Source organism: Drosophila navojoa, chromosome 5 (genome assembly GCF_054131105.1).
Source record: "Drosophila navojoa isolate 15081-1374.11 chromosome 5, UAZ_NAV_1.0, whole genome shotgun sequence".
Taxonomy (NCBI): domain Eukaryota; kingdom Metazoa; phylum Arthropoda; class Insecta; order Diptera; family Drosophilidae; genus Drosophila; species Drosophila navojoa.
This window is the reverse complement of record NC_142893.1, coordinates 4,843,986-4,863,386: the sequence shown is the minus strand read 5'-3', so window position 1 is coordinate 4,863,386 and position 19,401 is coordinate 4,843,986. Positions and strand designations below refer to the sequence as shown.

Below are 19,401 nucleotides of genomic sequence, written 5' to 3'. Positions count from 1 at the left end.
GTATTTCACTTCTTAGCCACTTATAACGTAACTGTCCGAGATTATCTGCCACTTTATTCTCAAGCGCCTTATATATGTAGTCATATTCATTTCATAATGACATAATGATGTTTCGTGTTGTACAAGGACTAAAAATCGTATCTTCCTTGTGTGCCACTTTATATTCTACTCATTTATCACTTGTATTTCACTTCGCAGTTCATACTGTTCTAATAAACTCAACCTTAACTGTTGCACCCCATTTTAGTTTAAATACATATTTCACGCCAAACAGTAATCTATAAGTCATATTCCACTTCAATTGCAATCTGTTATAGAAAGTACTTCAACTTATATTTAAACCACATTCCACTTATAGATAAAACATATACATATTTCACTTGCTTTCCATTCGCTTGACGACGATCGGATCCACATTTGATATATAAGCAGAATTTCGATTAAAATTTGATTCAGATAATTGATATGTTCCCTCTTGTATTTTTCCCCAGTTCCTTTCATTATTTGCTTTCCATATTTTGCGCACATTTCACTTATATTCCACACAAATATAAATATTCTTGTTCCATATAATTCACTTTACTCCAATTCTTCACTTTACTTCCGTCTTATTACACTTTCATTTTTTGATATGCTCACTTGGGTGTAGGTATATTTGCAATGAATTTATGTCAGTCATATTTATGGGCGTGTCCGTGCAGCTACAGGTATTAAGTTTGTGTATTGCTCAGAGTCAAGAAAACGACTCACTACTCACTACGTTGAGTTAACCAGAAAAGGGGCTTCAGTAAATATCTGATAAGCATAGCCTAGAGCTTTGCTTTCCATTAGCAGTGTGTGATTTCTCGCAGTGTTATTATTTCTGTGTTCACCCTTTTTTAAACGCCGTCACACAATAATTTCCCAGTAGAATTATTATCGCAACTAACTGACGGTGAAGCGGTACTCGGCTGTTTTTTAGTTATTCAGTCTAAAAAAAGTCGTCAGCGAAGCAGGTGCATCGATTTCTGATACCGTGTATTTTTGTATCCTAACAAATATATATTATATATATATATTTATTAATATATAAACCATAGCAAAATGGGTTGTGCAACAGCAACGATCAAATATCTAGTGTTCATATTCAATGCTCTCTGCGCGGTGAGTAACAAAAAATAACAATAATAATAATAATAATAATTAAGTCGAACTGGATGGCAGTTAGTCAGCTTCAAAGTTCAGCCAATTTTTAGTTTGGTTATCAGTGTTCATATAGACACACGTATGATGTATGAGCTGTGTGTGTATATAGCATTTATTTACCTATAGATAGATACCTGGGCGCGGCACAGAGAATGAATCAAATTGAACAATTTCCAAAAGCTGTTTGCCCGCCCGACGCACACTCCTATCTAAGTGGAACAACGCCTTATTTCATAACCGATTTCCTCAACTTGAACTTAATTCCATGTTTTAACTTTGTTTGGTTTTCTTCTTCAGATTTTGGGCATTGGCGTTATTGTTGTCAACGCCCTTGCCCTTAAAGATGTTGCCGAGGAGACACGCCCCCTTGTTATAACCTTCATTGTGATCGGTTCGGTTGTCTTTTTAATATCGTTCTTTGGTTGCTGTGGCTCCATCAAACAGAGCACATGCCTCATCTGGATGGTAAGTAAATATAATATAATGCATTCCCATTCGAATTTTCAAATTCACTTCTATATGTATCTCTTTTGTAGTACTGCATTATCATGCTGATCCTTCTGGTGCTGTCCTGCGTGTTGTGCTTTGCCTATGTGAATCGCGTTGATGAGTCACAGATTTCCCATGAGCAATTGAATACTGCCTGGGAGAAGCAGAAGAATGGCACGGATGCCATGGGCTTCTATCAGACGACCGTAAGTTTTAGACTATTGAAAACCAATTTTATAGCTTATATTGTTAGCCTCTTGATGGTTCATGATTCTTAAAACTTTTTTATATTCACCGCTACTAAAAGAGTATACAATAGAATAGTTGTAGTATTCGAATTTTGCCGTTAATTTGTGTCTAAAATATTTTAGAACTTTTATGATTATTTGTCTTAAATATATATTCATTTGTCATTAGTTAAAATGTATAACATGTGCAGACTTCAGCTAAATTCTTCTTAGCTTCTTTCATTAGAATATTGTAATATAGTTTCCAAAATATTAGATACCTTTCTAATCATCCATCTCTCTTTTACAGTTCAAATGCTGTGGCATAACAGGCCCCATTGACTATACGAAATCGAATCTAACAATTCCAGCTAGCTGTTATGTAACGAATAGCACTGCTACTACGTCCACCCACACAGTTTACCCCGATGGCTGCTTAAACAAATTGATCGATTTCTTTGAGCAGGCCATGAAATTGGTTAAGGTATTTGGCTGGATTTTGATAGCCGTTGAGGTATGTGCACTTATCTATAAAAAATATATATATATTTACTGTATTGACTCAACCTTAACAATCTGTTTGCTTTCAATTTTTTAGGCTGCCGCCTTTGTATGCGCCACGATTTTGGGCATTCACTTCAACAACGAGGAACGTCGTTCCAGATATTAGGCTAGTTTCTAATTATATTCTATTTGAATCAGACTATGCTCCAAAAATGTTCAAGAAGTTTGAGTAGAAGCTAATAAAGTATTTTAATTAAGCCAAACAATTGCTGTCTCTTAATCAGTCTCGGAGTAGCTGTAGAGTTATATAAGCTATGCTTTGACTAGATAAAGATCATTTCGATCATTCCCATCATTCTTGGCAATTATATCATATTGGAAAGTGAAAATGAAGCTAGTTGCTTGAAGCAAAATAGTGAATACTATAAATCAATTATCTAAAATTTAAATAGTAGTAAAAATTAAATAGTATAGTAAATAATTTCATAAACTGTGAATGAAACGTACAAAATGGGGAAAATATATATATATATATATATATATATATATATATATATATATATATATAAATTTAGTATTACTATCAAAATGATTCATATAAGTTCAGTGCAAAGGCCGTTTGATAGAAAGTTGATATAATCAATTAACTAAAAATAATCATACCATAGATAAGGTCTAAAGAGTATCAATTTTCTAGATAAGCGTCCTGCAAGGCTAATGTATAGATCGAAATAAAATTTAGTCGTACTGAAGAGTTTTATATTTTAGCCCTTTAAAATACATTTGGCTTTTGTTCATTGTAAACTCTCACTGATTTATTAGCACAATTTATGGATTGTTAAGAGGCTCGTTAATCATCATGATTGATGGTAATTGACAAGTATATACTATGAATAAGATTAGTATTGGGTTTTACAACCGGGAATATATGATATACATAAATTTATAATCATCTCAGATTCTTAAAATTCCAGTTATATATATAAAAAAAATATATATACATATATACATAATAACATTTTATCCGCTAAAACTTCTTGTATCTGGTACAATTTTTTCAACATTATTTTGTATGGCTTGGCAACTCACTTGTATCTATTATATTCTAGCCCACATATCATATTTTGTGCTCTAAGCATGTGTCAAGTGCAAACTTTTGGGCTAACACAGCTAAACGGTGCTCACATGCGGCGCTCTGATTTTTGTGGATTTTTAAATGCAATTCTTAAGTGGATATGTTCAACGCGAATTCAGACACGCGATCACACATACAAACACACAAACACATACATACATGCAAACAGCTGTCAAAGTAAACGGTTTTGCATGCAGCTGTGTCGACAGTTTGTAACCTAAGTTTTTAATTGCCACACACCCAGCTGAGCGTGTGTTTTTGTGTGTGTGAGTGTGCATGTGTGTGTGTATAATATGCATATAACATATATAAACTGAATTACTCAAAATAAATAGAATTTAGTCAACGCACACACATTCATACTCACATGTGAACCGCTCCATAAACCAGTCTGACTTGTCCTTAGACATGCCACTGAAATCCAAGCCAGAAACTGTGAAAGATACCATCTGCATGGGCGGGTGGGTTTGGGTGTAACTACTTTCCCACCCCACCTCTGCTGGTGCTGCTGCTGCTGCTGCTGCTGGTTCTACTGCCATTCTCTAACCCTTTCTAGGCAAAGGTAACAAACACCTTGGCTTATTGTTAGAGCAAGTGCGCATTGCCTCGACTCGAGTTTTTTTTGTATATACCCTAAGTTTTGTTTTTCAAAGGTTAATTGCGATTGGGGAGACGCGTCGATTGTGCTATATATTATTATATATATTCCTTTTATTAGAGTCTATTTGCATTTTTAATATATCTATGCATTCACATATCTATTAGTATCTAGATATTAGTATATAGATATAATAGTACAATAAATAAGGGATTTGTATTTGGATTAATTTCAAGCCGAAGTTACCTGTGGGCTAGACTAGAGCTATAGTCAATAGATTTTCTATTACTGCACAGAAATAATGGCAAAAGTTCATATTTTCTGCTTAGCTTGAACACATCTACAGGGTATTCGCCAGCCGATCAATTTCACTTAAACCACTTTTACTTATTATTGTTTCCATTTTTGGGGTTTAGCTTTGCGCTTTTATGTTTAGTGTAGTTAGAAGCCAGTCACATTTGAGACGAGCTCACGTGCAGTTTTGCCAAAAGTATAATTCGGCTAACAGTCAGTCCGCCAGTCAGTCAATCAGTCAATTCGTCAGCCAGTGAAAAGCATAGCATAATTGCTGGCGCCTGATGAGTCGCATGCAAGCGTAAGTTTATATGCAAATAAAAGTCGTCAACATTTGCGCTTCGAGCTTCGGCTTGTGTGTTGCGCGGGTGGCAGCAACAAAATTGGTTAATTTGTTGCCACCGTTGCTCCTTAATTTTGGCACATATTCACGTGTCGTAAACTTTGTGCTCGGCAATTAGTAAACCCAGGTAACTGCCCTGGGGCAAACATTACAGTGGAACTTTCCCCTTAACAACTAACATTGCTGGCAGCACACGTGAATGGGAATGTGAATGTGAATGTAGTTCGACTGCTCTATTATATTTAGTTGCCCCCTCACACACACACACACATTCGCACACACACGCACAGAGAGACACATTTACATTTTATTACTCAAGTAATAAAAGATTTATAGCTGCTGCTGCTGCTGCTACGGCTACTGCTGTGTCAACACGCTTTAGTATTCGTTTAATTTTCATATCTGTTCCGTAATCTGAAAGCATTAAATTTGAAAAGAACACTATAATTCTGATAGTATAGTAGCTTCTGTTGAAGAGATTCTCTCTTGCGAAAATCTTTCAAATTGAACGAAGGAGAAAGATGAATAGAAAGAATTAAATAGAATAAGATAATAAAGAGAGAGAGAGAGAGAGAGAGAGAGAGGAGTGTGTGAGAAATAGAGCGAGCAATAATAAATAGGGAATAGATATTAATATTTATCTCTTTATCTCTGATAAAGTTGGGCTAGAAAAATGAATAGAGAAAGGGTGGAAAGAGAGGGGGAGTGTGTGAGAGAAAAAGAAAGAAAGGAATAGAGACAGAAAATGTATATAAAAGCTAAGAGCATGAGAGAGATGGAAAATAGAGAGATAGGAAGAGAGATGTCTATACACAGGGAATTAAATGTTGATGGTGAGAAAGGAAAAGGAAAAGAAAATGGAATACATAAAGAAACGTTTCTTTTTTTTTTGTATATCAACATATATATTAAATTTACACTCTTCTCTCAATCAGTCAAAGGCTACCAATACTATCAATTATTATTAATTATAAGAGATAAAAAAATGTTTAGAATTTCTCAATTCTTCTATCAATCAAACGTCTGAAGTTATCTCGACCCGTTTATCGAACCTGCTCTATTTGACTGCCTAGAACTGTAAATAAACAAACATGCATTACCCATGCACTACCCCAACACAATTAGAGCGCATTTCGTTTGATTGTAAATATGTCTGAGGGCTTTATCAATTTAATAAGTTCATAAATATATATATATGTATGTTTTATGTTCATGGAATATATGCAGCAATAACTATCAGTTAACGGCAGCACGAATTTCGTATACGCTATGGCAGCGATATTTATACGTATTTTATGCTGTATTTGCGGGGCGTCGCTGTTTCAGCAAGTGTCGTAAATGCAATCAAAGTACTTGAACTTTGCCCGTAAACCGCACAATGGCCGCGATTTCGAACAGCCGGATGCGCCACCTGGCTAAAGGTGGTTCCAAACCAAAACCGATCAAAAGTCATCAACTCGAAAGGCTTCGCGTGCTCATGGCTCAGAGCTCAAGTAATTTGCCCGACTACCAACACGGGACTAGGGAGAGAGAGAGAAAGAGAGGGCCAGCTAGAGAGTGAGCGGGTTGTATATGGCAACACTTTGACTGTGTGTTGCCTCCTCTGCATGGTGATGACACCCACATCGCCATTGCAATTGGAGCGCTGCCTTTGACTTTATGATAAGCGGCACGCAAGCCGGAAGAGTTTGCCTCCAAAACCAACGAAATTCCGATCCAACTATATATGTACTATATAGAAGCCAGCGGGGGGGCAGCCCGACAGCCTGATGTGCTCGGCGTGTCGGCATGTCAGTGCCGAGACATCGTCATCGTCATTGTGGCTGTCAGTGTGCAGATAGCAGTGCATGGGATTTGTTTAACTCTAGCCAATATCTTTTGATAATACAAAATATATATACATATATAGTCATGTCTGGCACTCCGGCCATGTCCACCTGGACCGCAATGAAGACGCGGTATGTGCTCGCTTGCTTTAATTAACACCTTTAGCTTTCCATTTTCAACTGCAGCATCACCGCCTCGGTGCGGACCACCAATCGAATGAATGCGTTGCTCTCCGAGTCCATGTTGAGTCGACGGCGAGCGCTGCAGAGTTCTGACCTGTACGAAGGCGGTGGAGCTGCCGGTGGAGGTGGCGAGGGCGGCGAGCGTAAGGAGAAGCCGAAAAATGATTGGAAATTCTTTCACACCAATTTCAATATGGAACGTGCCCATAAAATCATCGAGGATTGCATTGAGGAGCGTCTGCTGTGGGATCGATTCAGTCGCAATTTCGACTCTTGGCGCGCGCTGCAGCTGGTCGAGAGTCTCGCGGCCGAGATACGGGATCGGGTCAAGAAGCTAAACCACAGGCGGTGAGTGTTGCTCAGATTATAAACCACAAATCGGTAACCCAGTTGAACCCATCAAAAACGAAATCTATATAAATACTCCACAGCCATCGCATCGTGTGCCTGCTTTCGATTGTGGAGAAACAGAATCAGGGCATCTTTCAGCGAATGTGCCATCTGATGGATGAGAAGCGGGATAATTTTACGCAACTGGTTTACGAGCGACCCACGTACTTCATGATTGTCGTCCTGTATCTGGTCTATCAGGACTAGAGGCCAGTGAAACTTCCTACACAAAAAAGCTCCTACACAAAAGCTTTAGCATGTGCACCAACCAGTTGTGAACTAAATTAATTTAAGAACTGTTTCATAGACATTAGACAGATTTTGCATGTAGACAAAATTTTAGAAAAAAAACTAAATTAAATAAAAAAAAACAAAAAAAAATATTTTTAGTAGATTTGCTCTACTATAGGCCCCGGCGAGATTCGAACTCACGATCTCCTGTTTACTAGACAGGCGCTTTAACCAACTAAGCCACGGCGCCCCACAGATTTCAGTGGTAAAAATAGACAGCTTCAGGTAACTGAACTGCGTTCAATTTCTATTTATAGCTATCTACCTGAAAAGTCCATTGTTTAAATGAATATTTGTTCACATGTTTTTGTTCCGTAAGAGATATAGCAGCACATCAAGATAGTATATGTGGTGCAGGGAAGGGGAGGGATAGAGCTATGTATTGATTTATATGTATGTAAGTTGGCTGTTCTTTAGTACACTCATGATGGGCTATGAGGCGACATTAAGTGGAATATTGCAAAAGAATTTAAATATATAAATATAAATTATATATATAAAAATTGCTAGAAAAAATATAGAGATGACAGTAAATATGTATTTATTATTTTTATGTTTATTTTTAGATAATGGATTTATTTACTTAGTTTGAGTATATATGAGAACAAACTGAAATATATTTCAATTAGATGAACATTCTATTTTTTTTTTTAAATTTATAATTTTTTAATTTATCAATTATTGTTCTCTTATATAAAAAAAAAAATCTAGTTTAAAATAACTCCAAATTATTATTATTAACTCTATTTGATTATTTTAAGCCAAGTTTTGCAGAGTATTTAGTAATCAACCCCTTTATTTTCTACTAACATATACATATATACATTGTATTTGATAATAAATAGTAAATGCTTTAAATCTAGTTCAGCTTATCAGCCGTGTCGTTACGCTACGTAAAGTACCTGCTAGAAAAAAGCTAAATAAAGCAAAGCTTTTTTCATAAAAGCTTTTTAGCACTGTAAACTTCTATAGCTGTTTTTTTCGTTTCTCAGCAGCAGCAGCAGCAGCAGCAAGTGCCATGGCTGATTTTAACGACAATGGTAACAATTATTGAGGCAATCGCAGCCATGTTAATGGCAAACAACAATAACAACAGTTATGGCAACACACGGACGGAAAACGGAAACAACAATAAATGGCACAAATGGAACAAATGGCGATGCTGTTGAATTTCTAATTGAAAAATATTTCCTTTTCTGAAAAAAATGCAACTGTTGCGCGAAGTTTTCACGCTACGAAAGGCCCCGGCGAGATTCGAACTCACGATCTCCTGTTTACTAGACAGGCGCTTTAACCAACTAAGCCACGGCGCCCTGCGAGGTGCACTCGTCAGATGCCCTACAAATGGTGGCTGGAGAGCATTATTATAAATAACTGTGCATGCAGAGAAAAGCGCCAAGGAAAATAGATGTATATTTAAAAGTCAAAGCGAGAGGGAGAGGTGCGTAGGCAAACTTTTGTTTGGCTGCGAGAACTAGTTATGTAATCTATGCCATATTTATCTACAACTTGTGCGAGTCGTCAAAGTATTTATAAGTAGACATATCGCTCGCTCTCTACTGCTGCCACTCACCCTCTCCCGCTCTACCGCACTATCTCTGTACACATACTTTTGCAGCTGGCAGTAGGCATGTTTGTCTCTGTGAAGCTGAAGATAAATGCAAATGTTGGCCAAATGGAAATTATTTGTACTCTTGCGGCTACTCACGCGCACACACATACTTGCACACACCAGAGAACTTGAGCACTTGAAATGTATCTTTGAGTTCGCCTGCTAAACAGCATAAAAATAGCTGAAAGGCATTTACAAACTTCCATTCTCCACTAAATGTGGCTACTGTCAGAGACTTCTCGTGTTGGGGACCTTTTGCCATTTGTAGCCAGAGTTTGTCTTCGATTCGAGTCTGTGTAACGCAACTTATCTTTAAAGTTTCCTTCTTATGTCTGCACATAAATCAAGCGAAACCTTGAAACAGTTGCTAAACACATTAACACTAAATGCCATTAGGCTTACTACCTACAATTCCCGCTCCAATAACAATTGTTTCCTCTCTTCCGTCATTTATTGAGTAGCGCAACAGTTAAACGACAAACTTCCAATTCCCAACTCCGGCTGTAACTGCGTTTCGACCAAACTAATTGCCTGAAGTTAGTTGCTCATCAAATTGCCGCATCATTTTACGCAGATTTTTATCGCACTGCCAACAACAGCAGCCACCGAGCTTGACCAGAACAGCACATTCTAGCCAGGCTCCAGTGTCCAGGTCTGGCCCAGTCAACACACACACACACACACACGCACACTACACACCCATATGGACTGCCAGTGGCCGTCGCCGTACCTAAAAGTATCTAATGCGTTTCCTGTGTATCAGCCATGTAGTCTGATGTGTTGTAACGTTGCCTGTATCTCGATGTGTCTATCTGTGTTTTGTATACCCTGCAACAAATAGGAGCAGGCTAAAGTTGACTTTCTATTTAGTGAATGAACAATGAAGTAATAAAAGTATTTATAAGAAGAAAAACTTTAAGTATAGAACCATTAAAGTTAGTTCTTAGCATCTGATAAAAAAGTTAGGAAAAGGCAATAAAAAATATAGAATGTTGAGATCATTTATATCTATGCCTAGGAGGCAACATCTCGCGCTATTTTGTAAATTTAATATAACTATTTTCTTTATATCTTGACATCTGTTTTGTGGATTTTGAAAGAAAAGTAATATTTAAATCTAGTAATAATATTTAAATCTAAGTATATTCATAACTCTATGCTCTAACTATATTCCAGAGTATTTGTGGTTCGTTGAGCCGCCGTTAATCGCTTTTCGGGCTTGTAACATTGTAATTTGGCATGGAATTGAAGCGAATGCTTATCAGGACATGACTCCAATAAATTCGCTTTTGCCGTTTGGCGCTATCTCTCACTCAATGCAGGAGAAGGACTGAGGCGTATTTAACCCAATGTAGCCTTAGCCCCCGACTATATATAGAGCTCAAAGAAAGAAAGCAACACAAACAGAGAGAGAGAGAGAGAGAGAGAGAGAGAGAGAGAGAGAGAGAGAGAGAGAGAGAGAGAGAGAGAGAGAGAGAGAGAGAGAGAGAGAGAGAGAGAGAGAGAGAGAGAGAGAGAGAGTCCGATCTCAATGCATAGTTTGTGCCTTTTGGTGCCTGTGTCTGGCAATGCGCGGCAATTGAGTTTTTACGCAGTTCGACAAGGCTAAACAAAGTGGAGAAGGAGTAGGAGGCGGAGCTGGAGGATGTGGAGCCCAATGTCAATGTGTTGGCTTGCCTTTGGCTTAGCTGCGGGCTGTCAAGAGCTCCATTTTCGTTTCTATTTTTTTGTTGGGATTTTTCAGGGTATTTTTTGTTTTTTTTTTCTGTGTGTGGGAGACAAATCTGCTTTGTTTTTATCTGATGCCGTTTCGTATTTAGCTGCAGCTTCTTATCCTGGTGGGAATGCGTACATTTGTGTGGCAGGATTAGAATGTGGCGAGTGGCAGGATGTGGTTGAGGGATGAGCAGGGAGCAAGGGCGAGCCGGATTGCTGCTATGATATTGTAACTTTAACGCCGTCAAATAAAAGCGCACGTCATTAATCTGAAGCAATTTCTGAGCCAATTTCTCTTGAAATTTTATAATTATTACGACTGTGAGCGAGATGGAGAAAGGAGAGAGAGAGGGGGGGCGGGGGGCGGTAGCAGCCCACAGAAGTGCCATAAAAGCCGCCAAGCGCCAATAATCTTAATTGAGCGACATTTCAAAAGCAATTAGAGCCGAGCGCCAAAAACTCAGCCAATAAAACGCAAACGAAAATGAAAATGAAATGAAATGAAAAAGTAAAATGTGAAACATTTAATGACCGAGACTCGGGTCAGAGCATTTTAATTGCCAATGGCCAACAACTTTTTAGATTCCTTCTGAGCTGCGCGCTTCTGTTTCTTTTTGCGAGAATTCCTGTAAATATGAAGAAATATAAAGACATATGTATCTATGTATCTATGAATCTGTGTATGTATGTATCTATGTATCTATTTATCTATGCATGTATCTATGTATCTATGTTTCAATGCATCTATCTATAGAAACTTACTTGATGCGCATGCATAACTTCCAGTCCTCAGAGAACTTGCCAAAGAGCGACTGTAGAAAGATGCGTAAGAGTATGAGCTCCACATTCAGATTGTATCGCACGTGCAAATGGCAACGGAGGGGCACCAGCGGACGCACACGACCCATCATACGTAGGGTCTTCTCATTCAGCAGTTCACCGAAGTCATGGGTGTCAATTTTGCTCATCTTGATCTGCTCGCTCCGTTCGATGCAGAGCCCGAAGTGATGCTGTGTCGAGACTTTGAACTCCTCCAAGATGTTCATCTCGTTGACCATCTTGTCCAGCATTTTGTTCAGCTGACAGCGCATATTCTCCACCAGGAGCAGCTCTTTGCGTGCTCTATGCAAATGCTGCACACGACTCTGCAGCTGGCAGCGCAACAGGCAATTGCTGCGACGCAGCTGCTGCAATTGGATTTGCTTCTGGGTGAGGAAGTCAGCTGGCTCGCCGGGCGGAGTGCCGTCGTCTTCCTGCTCGCACGGATCGGCCGGTGTGTATATCAGCTTGGCTCGCATTTCCTTCAGACGCTGCTTAATCGCCTCCAGTTGCTGGTAGGGCAGATCCAGATCAGGCTCCTCTGTCGAAACAGTTTCATCAACAATTCCGCTGGAGCTCAGTATTTCGCTCTCCTCTGGACTGATCACGCCCGCCGCCTGGCACGCGTCGCCCTTATACCAATAGCTAACAATTTTATTCATATTTAACAAAGTGTAACTAAAACTGTGTGTATTCAATTTAACTGTAAAACTGTGTGCTTGACGACAACTGGCCGGATCGTAAAAGCAAAGCCTGCCCCGGCCTTGCTCTCGACTCCTATTTAATTGAGTTAAACAAATCTGTTGGCGCTCGTTTCACTTTCAATTAAATAAACAACTTTTCAGCACCGCCAACCAGCTCTGCCTAAGACCCAACCCCCCGCTCTTACCAATGTTTTAACCCCTAATTTATTAATGACTGTCGGCATTCGTCAGCAGAAGAAAGAACAACTCCAAAAGTTCATATTTCAAAAATGGGTTTCTAACAAGCGGAAGCCGAGACAACAGCTGGGCGGACAGACTAGTGGATACCCTGTAATAAGCTAAAGAACATTTAGATAGATAAACAGGCAGCCAGATGATTTAGCATATTTAGTGCTCTCTGCTATCTGGAACTATTATACTGTTATAACTATAAAATGTACTGGAATGGTAAACTAATTTTATGAACCCGTCCTTTGGAATGAAACTGATTTACTTTAATATGACACGCTATAGCCCTTTTGATATATATTTACTTCTGATATCTACCGCTTCACAGCTAATTGAACCCCCCTAGCCAAGCATCCGACAGGGTATGAAAAGGCAAAGTTATCAGTCAAGGGGGTTGAAAGGGTTGGCAGCCGCCGACGCGCTATTGGGCACCATTTGATTAATGACACAAACAGCTTAAAGGGACAGTCTGGCAAGGGAGGCGCCTTGGAGCGAGTAGGCGGGGCAGAAAGGGGGGTGCAACAGCCATAGACTTTAAGTGCAAGCTGTTTGCCTGGAAAATATTTGCACAGAAAGTTTCACTTTTCGTCGAGTCTTGTCACGTGCAGCCGGGCCAAAACAGAAACTAGCGCAGCAACGACCCCCTCTAAACCATATCCATATCCATATCCATGTCAATAGCATTGGGGTGGACCCCAAAAAATTCTGCATACCGTTGCGCATTGTGACATGGCAGATGAATTTGTTGAAACATGTGTTCCTCCAGCTGTGTCGGCATGCGGCACTGCAGTTCCTCCAGCCAAGCCGCTTCGTCTGCCTAATCCTCCCGTTTGCCGTTTGCCGTTTGCCCTGAGTTTCAGTTGGCTCCACGTGGAACTGATACAGATAAATTAAATTTTTTTGCTATTGTGGAGCTGTGTATTGGAACATTATTTTTTTGGGATGCCAGCACGCATTTTGATTCCGGTTCGTGTATTAGTTTCTGTTTATTGATGATTGTGTGTGTTCATGTGGATGGGGGCTCCTGTGAGGGTTGTCGAAACTTGAATTGGCATTATAAACACGTAGCCCGAAATGGTAGACAGAGCGTTTGTCCATATTACTTTAATAACAACGTACAAAATAGGTTTATTTGGGTTTATTTGTGGTTTTAACGTGTGCTGTGATAAGAGCAGTGGTTAAATTTTCTTAGACGGTTTAAGTTCAACTAGAGAGGTCAAAGACTGCTTGACTACGGAATCTTTGCTTATTTCCCGCATCCATACAACAAAATTTAAAGTCTGTGGCTCCTATATCTTGATGATGTACATGAAAAAATAACTCAAATTTTCATCAGATTCGAACTACGTCTATTCCATGCACAAGCGCCATAAAATGTTGAGTCTCAATCGCAGACTACGCTAATATGCAATCAGGAATATTGCTTACATAAATCACAGCACACACTCTCACAACAATTTGTTTATATGGATCTACGCATACATACATATATAAATATCCATTCTATATACATGTTTCCGATACGCGGCATAAATCTGAATATTTTACAGAGGCGCCTTTAAGCCCCGGCCAAACGTGACTCAATTATATGGCCAACAGGCAACGGTTTGTGCCACCCACCCACTCATCACTCCCCACACTCTATCACACATGTGTGAGTGTCTCAGATTTTTAAAGGAATTTCCCTTGAATACACTTGCAATGGGAATTTGAGCTGTAGCATAAAGTAAAAAATCATTTGCTCCGATGAAAACAAAAAGAAAGAGAGAGATAAAAAGTCCTCGCATTTTATGCAAATTATGGACATTTTTGTTCATTATTTACTATTTGCACTTTTGATCCCGTTATATGTGTGAATTACTAGCAATAGGGAGCAGGCATTGTGCTTGCTCATGCTCTGGCAGGGAGAAGTCAAGTAAATGAAAGTCATTGGCTGAAAAAACTTTTGATCCCGTTATCTGAGTTGAGTGTGCAGCTGAGAGCGATTTGAATTAAGCTTTTTTAGTACGTGCGCGTCTTTTGTTTTGATCAGTGCGTTGTCGGATGTGCGTTGCGGGTGTAGAAAATAGTTTGAAATTGGAGTGAGTTAAAATACAAAGATTTTAAAGCGTTTAGCATGAATTGTGTGTGAATTTGTGGATTGTCTTAGCATCTAGATTGAAGAAATCAATAAAACTAAGTGAAATCGGTTTCATTTAATGTGTTATTTGTGCTTTTTCGAACTTATTTAATAGTACTGTTTTAATGACAGACAAAGAGAGAGAAGGAGAGAGAAAGGAAGGAAGATAGCGGGATATAATTTGCCTTTAGTGGGTAAGTCTGCATTTAAATACAGTTAGTATTGTATATCGCTTTAAATATACCCATTATTGGTATTTTAGTTATGTTATTCTGCAAAATATTTAATTGTTAATCATTTATATTTTAATTAATGTTTAATAATTCTTTTGGTTTATCTATTTAACTATAAATAAAACCAATTTACAATGTATACGTGTGTTAGGGCATTTGTTGTTCGATGTGAAGAAAATAGTTTTCTCTATTTCGTCTTTGTCTTCCAGCCATTGTGAAAAACAATGCATAATTCTGCCGTACGGCAAACCAAAAAATTTATGTGCAAAACAATAAAATTAAATTGTTTTCGCATTCGACATTCACTCTGCTTGCTACAGTTTACATTCCACATTCCACATGCCATACGGAACATGCTGCAAAATAATGAACTCATCTAGACGAGAATAATAAATTTTTGAGCAATGTGGCAGTCAAAAGCGGAAACGCTGCACCATTTTATAGCCCACCCACCCCCCTGGCCCACTTGAGTCTGGGCAAAAAAGAGCTGAAGCTCAGGTCGTAAACCACAAGTGCGCGCATTGCCAGCGACTTTGTCACATTTCAACTTCCTGCCAGGACCTGCCGAGGACCTGGCCGCCCCTCGCCATTGCTGGAGTGTTTAACTCATGAACGCCCACTTTGATTTCCATTTGAATTGGGCGCACAGACGTCAGCCACTTGTAATGTCGCCCATATGTGGCGCGATTTATGGGGCCCTGTAGCCGGGAGCCAGCCGCGCCTGCCCTCATCAAGCATAGCAAGGCAGTGTCAAGTTTGGGGCACGTTTTCAACTTTAACACAGTAGTTGATATGAGAGGAAAAAAAATATAAAGAATGGAAATAATAACAAAGTGGGGAGCAAAGAGCTTTAATGCAAGCTTTCGTTGGGAAATACTAACATAATGAATACAATTGCTGGGCTGAACAGCTCTTTACAGAAGTAAATTTAACAGCGAAACATTTAACAGTGTGCATAAGCTGTGCATAATTAATTTCAGCTTAGCTGGGAAATTTAAACACAATGAGAGAGAGAGATAGTGTGTGATTGCAGTGGCAGAGTTTAACAGCAGTGTTCATAACAGCAGCTGATCATCAGCAGTTTGTTTAACAGCAGCTTAGAGAAAGGTAATTTTAAACATGCCTACGTTGCTAGGCATTAAACGTAACCAAGCTGACTTGAAAAAGTCATCAGACTTAAAAAAGCATATTAATAATATGGAAAATACATAATAATAATAATAAAAAAAAAAAAAAAAAACAGACCTAAGAATTTAGCTTACACGATACATGCGGTAATTATAGAAATACAAAAGCTTATCAGCTTAGCCTGAAAATTTTCATATTCTAGTGAGCATAACTGACCTTCGTTAACCAATGCCCTTTTCACACACGCTAACACCCAACCAGCGAAGAGTGGCCAATGGGATAGTCGCCTCCATCTGTCGTGGCAGCTATGGCCAAGCGCTGCAGTCGCTGGATGCTTCCACTGGCATTTTGCCCAGCGAGGAGGAGCAGTCGATGCGTCAGGTGCTTGAACGCTTGCAGGGCATGGCCAAACTGGAGTCGCTGGTCGCTTGTGAGGCGCTGATCAATGAGCTGCAGCTGCCCCAGTTGGATGTCAGTGTGATTGACAAAATGAACACGCATATACCGCCAACAGTGCTGTCCGATATTTATGAGCAGATGCAGCTGCTTACTTTCTACGACTTCTACCAGCAGTTGGAGCACGTACAGTGGGTGGAGCACACGATCATATGGCACACGTTGATACTCTATGAACACTGTACCAAATTGAAGGCAGCACAACAGGCGCTCGACCAAATGCAGCAGATGCCGGCTTCGAAAATTGAGCTGTATATCCTGTACGGTTTGCTGCTGCCCATAAGCATTTATTTGGCAACGTTTCTGTTCTAATAAAAGTGTTTGCTTCTTCCCATAGTTGGCCGAAAACACTTTCACTTCGCCTCGCTCCCTATGCCGGAGCCATGCAGACGTTTCAATTAAATGCGCGCAACGTTTGGCAATTTGCACGCACACATGTGCCATGCCATGCCGTGCCTCTCCCACCTCTTTACCAACTGTCCGGAGTTGGCATTTTGAAAAATAGATTTCTAAAACGTTTAAGCTTCTGCATGTGTCTTGAATTTTAAAACCTTGTGCTTCATATTAAAATTGCGGCAAGGTAGAATGCAACCTAGACGTTGCCCCAGCCCCTCCCCCTCCACCTCATATAGCCGACCGCCCAGCCATTCCCCTTAGCATGGTAACCACCCCCATTGTAGCATATGCCTGCGCCGCCAAATAGCAGGAACGTGACCAAAGTTTTTGTGACTCTTCTTTGTGCGCATTGTTGGCAGGCGATCATTTATCTTAAATGCCAAGTCCAGGAGTTGGGGCAGGAGGCCAGCTCCATTTCTTTGTATGCTGCCAGCTAACGTCTTCTTTTGGCCACCTTCATATATATGTATAAATATATATTTTTTGGGCTGGTCATAAGCTAGGCAACCAACTGGCAGTTGCCAAGGTGCTCGCGCGGGCTGCTTAATAAGCGGATGCTCCAGCGGAAGTGGACGCTATTGCTGAAAATTCATGAACCTAAGCGGATTTGAAACGCAGGACAACGCCTGACTGAGTTATTAGTTCGGCCAAGCTGCGAGCTGTAGAGAAAGCGTGACCAAGGAGCTTAGTAGGGTAAGAATGATTTAGGGCAGCGACAAGTTTTAAAATTACAAAGAGAGAAAGTTCTCAAGAGGAACTAATGAGCGTTTGTTTTTGAAGCCAAGTTAATCTTGAGGTAACTGAGCCAAGAATGCATATCTCTACGAATAACAACGAATGTAATAAGTGAAAAGGTTTTCTAGAGGAACTGGTAAAGGTATGGTATTTATTCGACAATTGAACAAGTAAATAATTGTTGAATTGAGAGTGAAAAAAGGTTTAAAAATACATAACAAAGCCAAAGGGGCTGATAAGCTATATACCTATACGGACCTTGATAGGGTAGTGAAGGCTTATTATATATTGTTAGACCGAAACTTCATAGTAAAGCTACTTAAATGAATCAAATTTCGATTTGCTTAAAGCAGTGTTTGCCCAATTCACTTGTTACCCAATTGAGCAACCTAAACAAAATGTATCTATGACTAAACGTTTATCGTTTATCTATAAAAATAGATGGCACTCGACCATTTGGAGCACAAAATAAAACGAAAAGTGGAAATCTTTGGCAAAGAGCAGAGTTTTGGCTATAAACACAGCTGCTTATAAAAGTTTTTCGAAAAACAATTACAGAGCAAACAGAAGAGACCCAAACGCAGTTGAAAACCTCGCCCGCCTGCTCATAACTTTTAAATTTTGTTGTTTGCTCAGAGACTTTGTCTACTCCGGCGAGTGTGCGAGTGTGCATGTGTGTGTGTGTGTATGCTACTTCACCTTCTATTGTTGTTGGCCTGCGTTGTCGTATTAAAATTGCAAAAATTTTAATCTTTTTGAAAAGTATTTTACATATTCTATAGATTCTTCTAGTAGTCGTAGCAGGGGGTAATGTCCCTATTGGGTTTTTGCTTCTGCAGACTCTAGCTGAGAATTTATGTATGTATGCAGGCAGCACAATTTCCCATGCTTGCCAAGCAATAAAAGGCATATCCTGTATAACGGTGATATCCTTACCAAGGCTCCCCAGCCCCCATTCTCGTTCTCTTAACAACTTGAGCATTGGCTGTTGCCTTTGGCAAAGAGCTGGTAAAAGTTTTTGTCCTTGCCAACGACGTAAAATTTTTATAGACACGTAGGTGAGTTTGTTGGTGTGTAAGCGTGTGTATATGTATTATTGTAGGTGTGTGTGTGTGTGTGTGTGTGTGTGTGTGTGTGTGCTTAAATCCCAGTTTACTACTTTAGGTGTTTACCACACAAAGGCCAAAGCCGCCGCCGCTTCACGCTGCAATCGTCGAATTATGCAGAAATCATGGCGCTGGATGTCGGAAGGGAGGTGCTGGGTGGGCGGGAAGCTGCGACGAAGACAGCAGCTGAGATTGTTTCTGGCATGGCTTGGCCGGGCTTTGGCTTGATGAAAGATTTTTATCATGCAAATAGTTGAATAGACCTCGCCACTGCCGCTGCCACTTTTATGGTAGCTACTAAATTGGATTTATATCGGCATCTGCTTTATATATCCAGCCAGCTGCCAACTGTGCTTTAAGCCGGGCCAAAAGAGAAAACTTTGCACATTTATCAACGCGCCTCGGAATATGTTTTAATCATATTTATCACACGCACACACAAAGTCTTCAGCTTCTTCTGCTACTTTTGGCATGCCAGTCACACAGGGGGGCGGGCCATTTAACGTGACCATGCCCACTTAACTTATTGACATTCGACTTGGCCACCAGCAAAAATGGTTTTTGTATATTTAACGAACCAGCAAAATCTTCTGCTTCAATACAAAAGGAAATGCGAGTAGATGTATTTCCATTCTCTTTTTTTTGGCCAGAGGGCGCGTTGTCCTTTTTGCGTTTGGCTTTGGC

At 39.7% G+C, this 19,401-nt stretch overlaps 4 protein-coding genes and 2 non-coding genes across 7 annotated transcripts; 3 read left to right on the top strand and 3 right to left on the bottom strand.

Moving 5' to 3' along the window:
- Positions 1–897: 897 nt before the first annotated feature.
- Positions 898–2,671, top strand: Tsp42Er (Tetraspanin 42Er). The gene is made up of 5 exons (XM_018103693.3): positions 898–1,143; positions 1,483–1,650; positions 1,722–1,880; positions 2,212–2,415; positions 2,500–2,671. The coding sequence occupies exons 1-5, from the start codon at positions 1,084–1,086 to the stop codon at positions 2,569–2,571; spliced, it is 663 nt and encodes a 220-aa protein (XP_017959182.1). The 5' UTR covers positions 898–1,083; the 3' UTR covers positions 2,572–2,671.
- A 1,811-nt stretch (positions 2,672–4,482) lies between these two features.
- LOC108653308 (dynein light chain Tctex-type protein 2B) lies at positions 4,483–7,492 on the top strand. Of its 2 annotated transcripts, none has more exons than XM_018103690.3 (3): positions 4,483–4,733; positions 6,788–7,132; positions 7,216–7,487. In XM_018103690.3, the coding sequence occupies exons 1-3, from the start codon at positions 4,717–4,719 to the stop codon at positions 7,379–7,381; spliced, it is 528 nt and encodes a 175-aa protein (XP_017959179.1). In that variant the 5' UTR covers positions 4,483–4,716; the 3' UTR covers positions 7,382–7,487. The 2 variants fall into 2 exon arrangements, with proteins under 2 accessions (XP_017959179.1, XP_017959178.2); XM_018103689.3 differs by lacking the exon at positions 4,483–4,733 and adding an exon at positions 5,833–6,733 and having other exon boundaries at positions 7,216–7,492.
- Positions 7,493–7,581: 89 nt separating this feature from the next.
- TRNAT-AGU (transfer RNA threonine (anticodon AGU)) lies at positions 7,582–7,655 on the bottom strand. The gene has a single exon. It is a non-coding gene; the product is annotated as a tRNA-Thr (tRNA).
- Positions 7,656–8,704: 1,049 nt separating this feature from the next.
- TRNAT-AGU (transfer RNA threonine (anticodon AGU)) lies at positions 8,705–8,778 on the bottom strand. The gene has a single exon. It is a non-coding gene; the product is annotated as a tRNA-Thr (tRNA).
- Positions 8,779–11,302: 2,524 nt separating this feature from the next.
- Positions 11,303–12,365, bottom strand: LOC108653296 (uncharacterized). Its single transcript, XM_018103674.3, has 2 exons — positions 11,556–12,365; positions 11,303–11,419 (listed from the first exon to the last, which is right to left on the bottom strand). The coding sequence occupies exons 1-2, from the start codon at positions 12,272–12,274 to the stop codon at positions 11,347–11,349; spliced, it is 792 nt and encodes a 263-aa protein (XP_017959163.2). The 5' UTR covers positions 12,275–12,365; the 3' UTR covers positions 11,303–11,346.
- Positions 12,366–16,154: 3,789 nt separating this feature from the next.
- Positions 16,155–16,816, top strand: LOC108653320 (uncharacterized). Its single transcript, XM_089262334.1, has 2 exons — positions 16,155–16,170; positions 16,227–16,816. Exon 2 carries the CDS (start codon positions 16,253–16,255, stop codon positions 16,790–16,792), a length of 540 nt encoding a protein of 179 aa, XP_089118460.1. The 5' UTR covers positions 16,155–16,170; positions 16,227–16,252; the 3' UTR covers positions 16,793–16,816.
- The last annotated feature ends 2,585 nt before the right edge of the window (positions 16,817–19,401 follow it).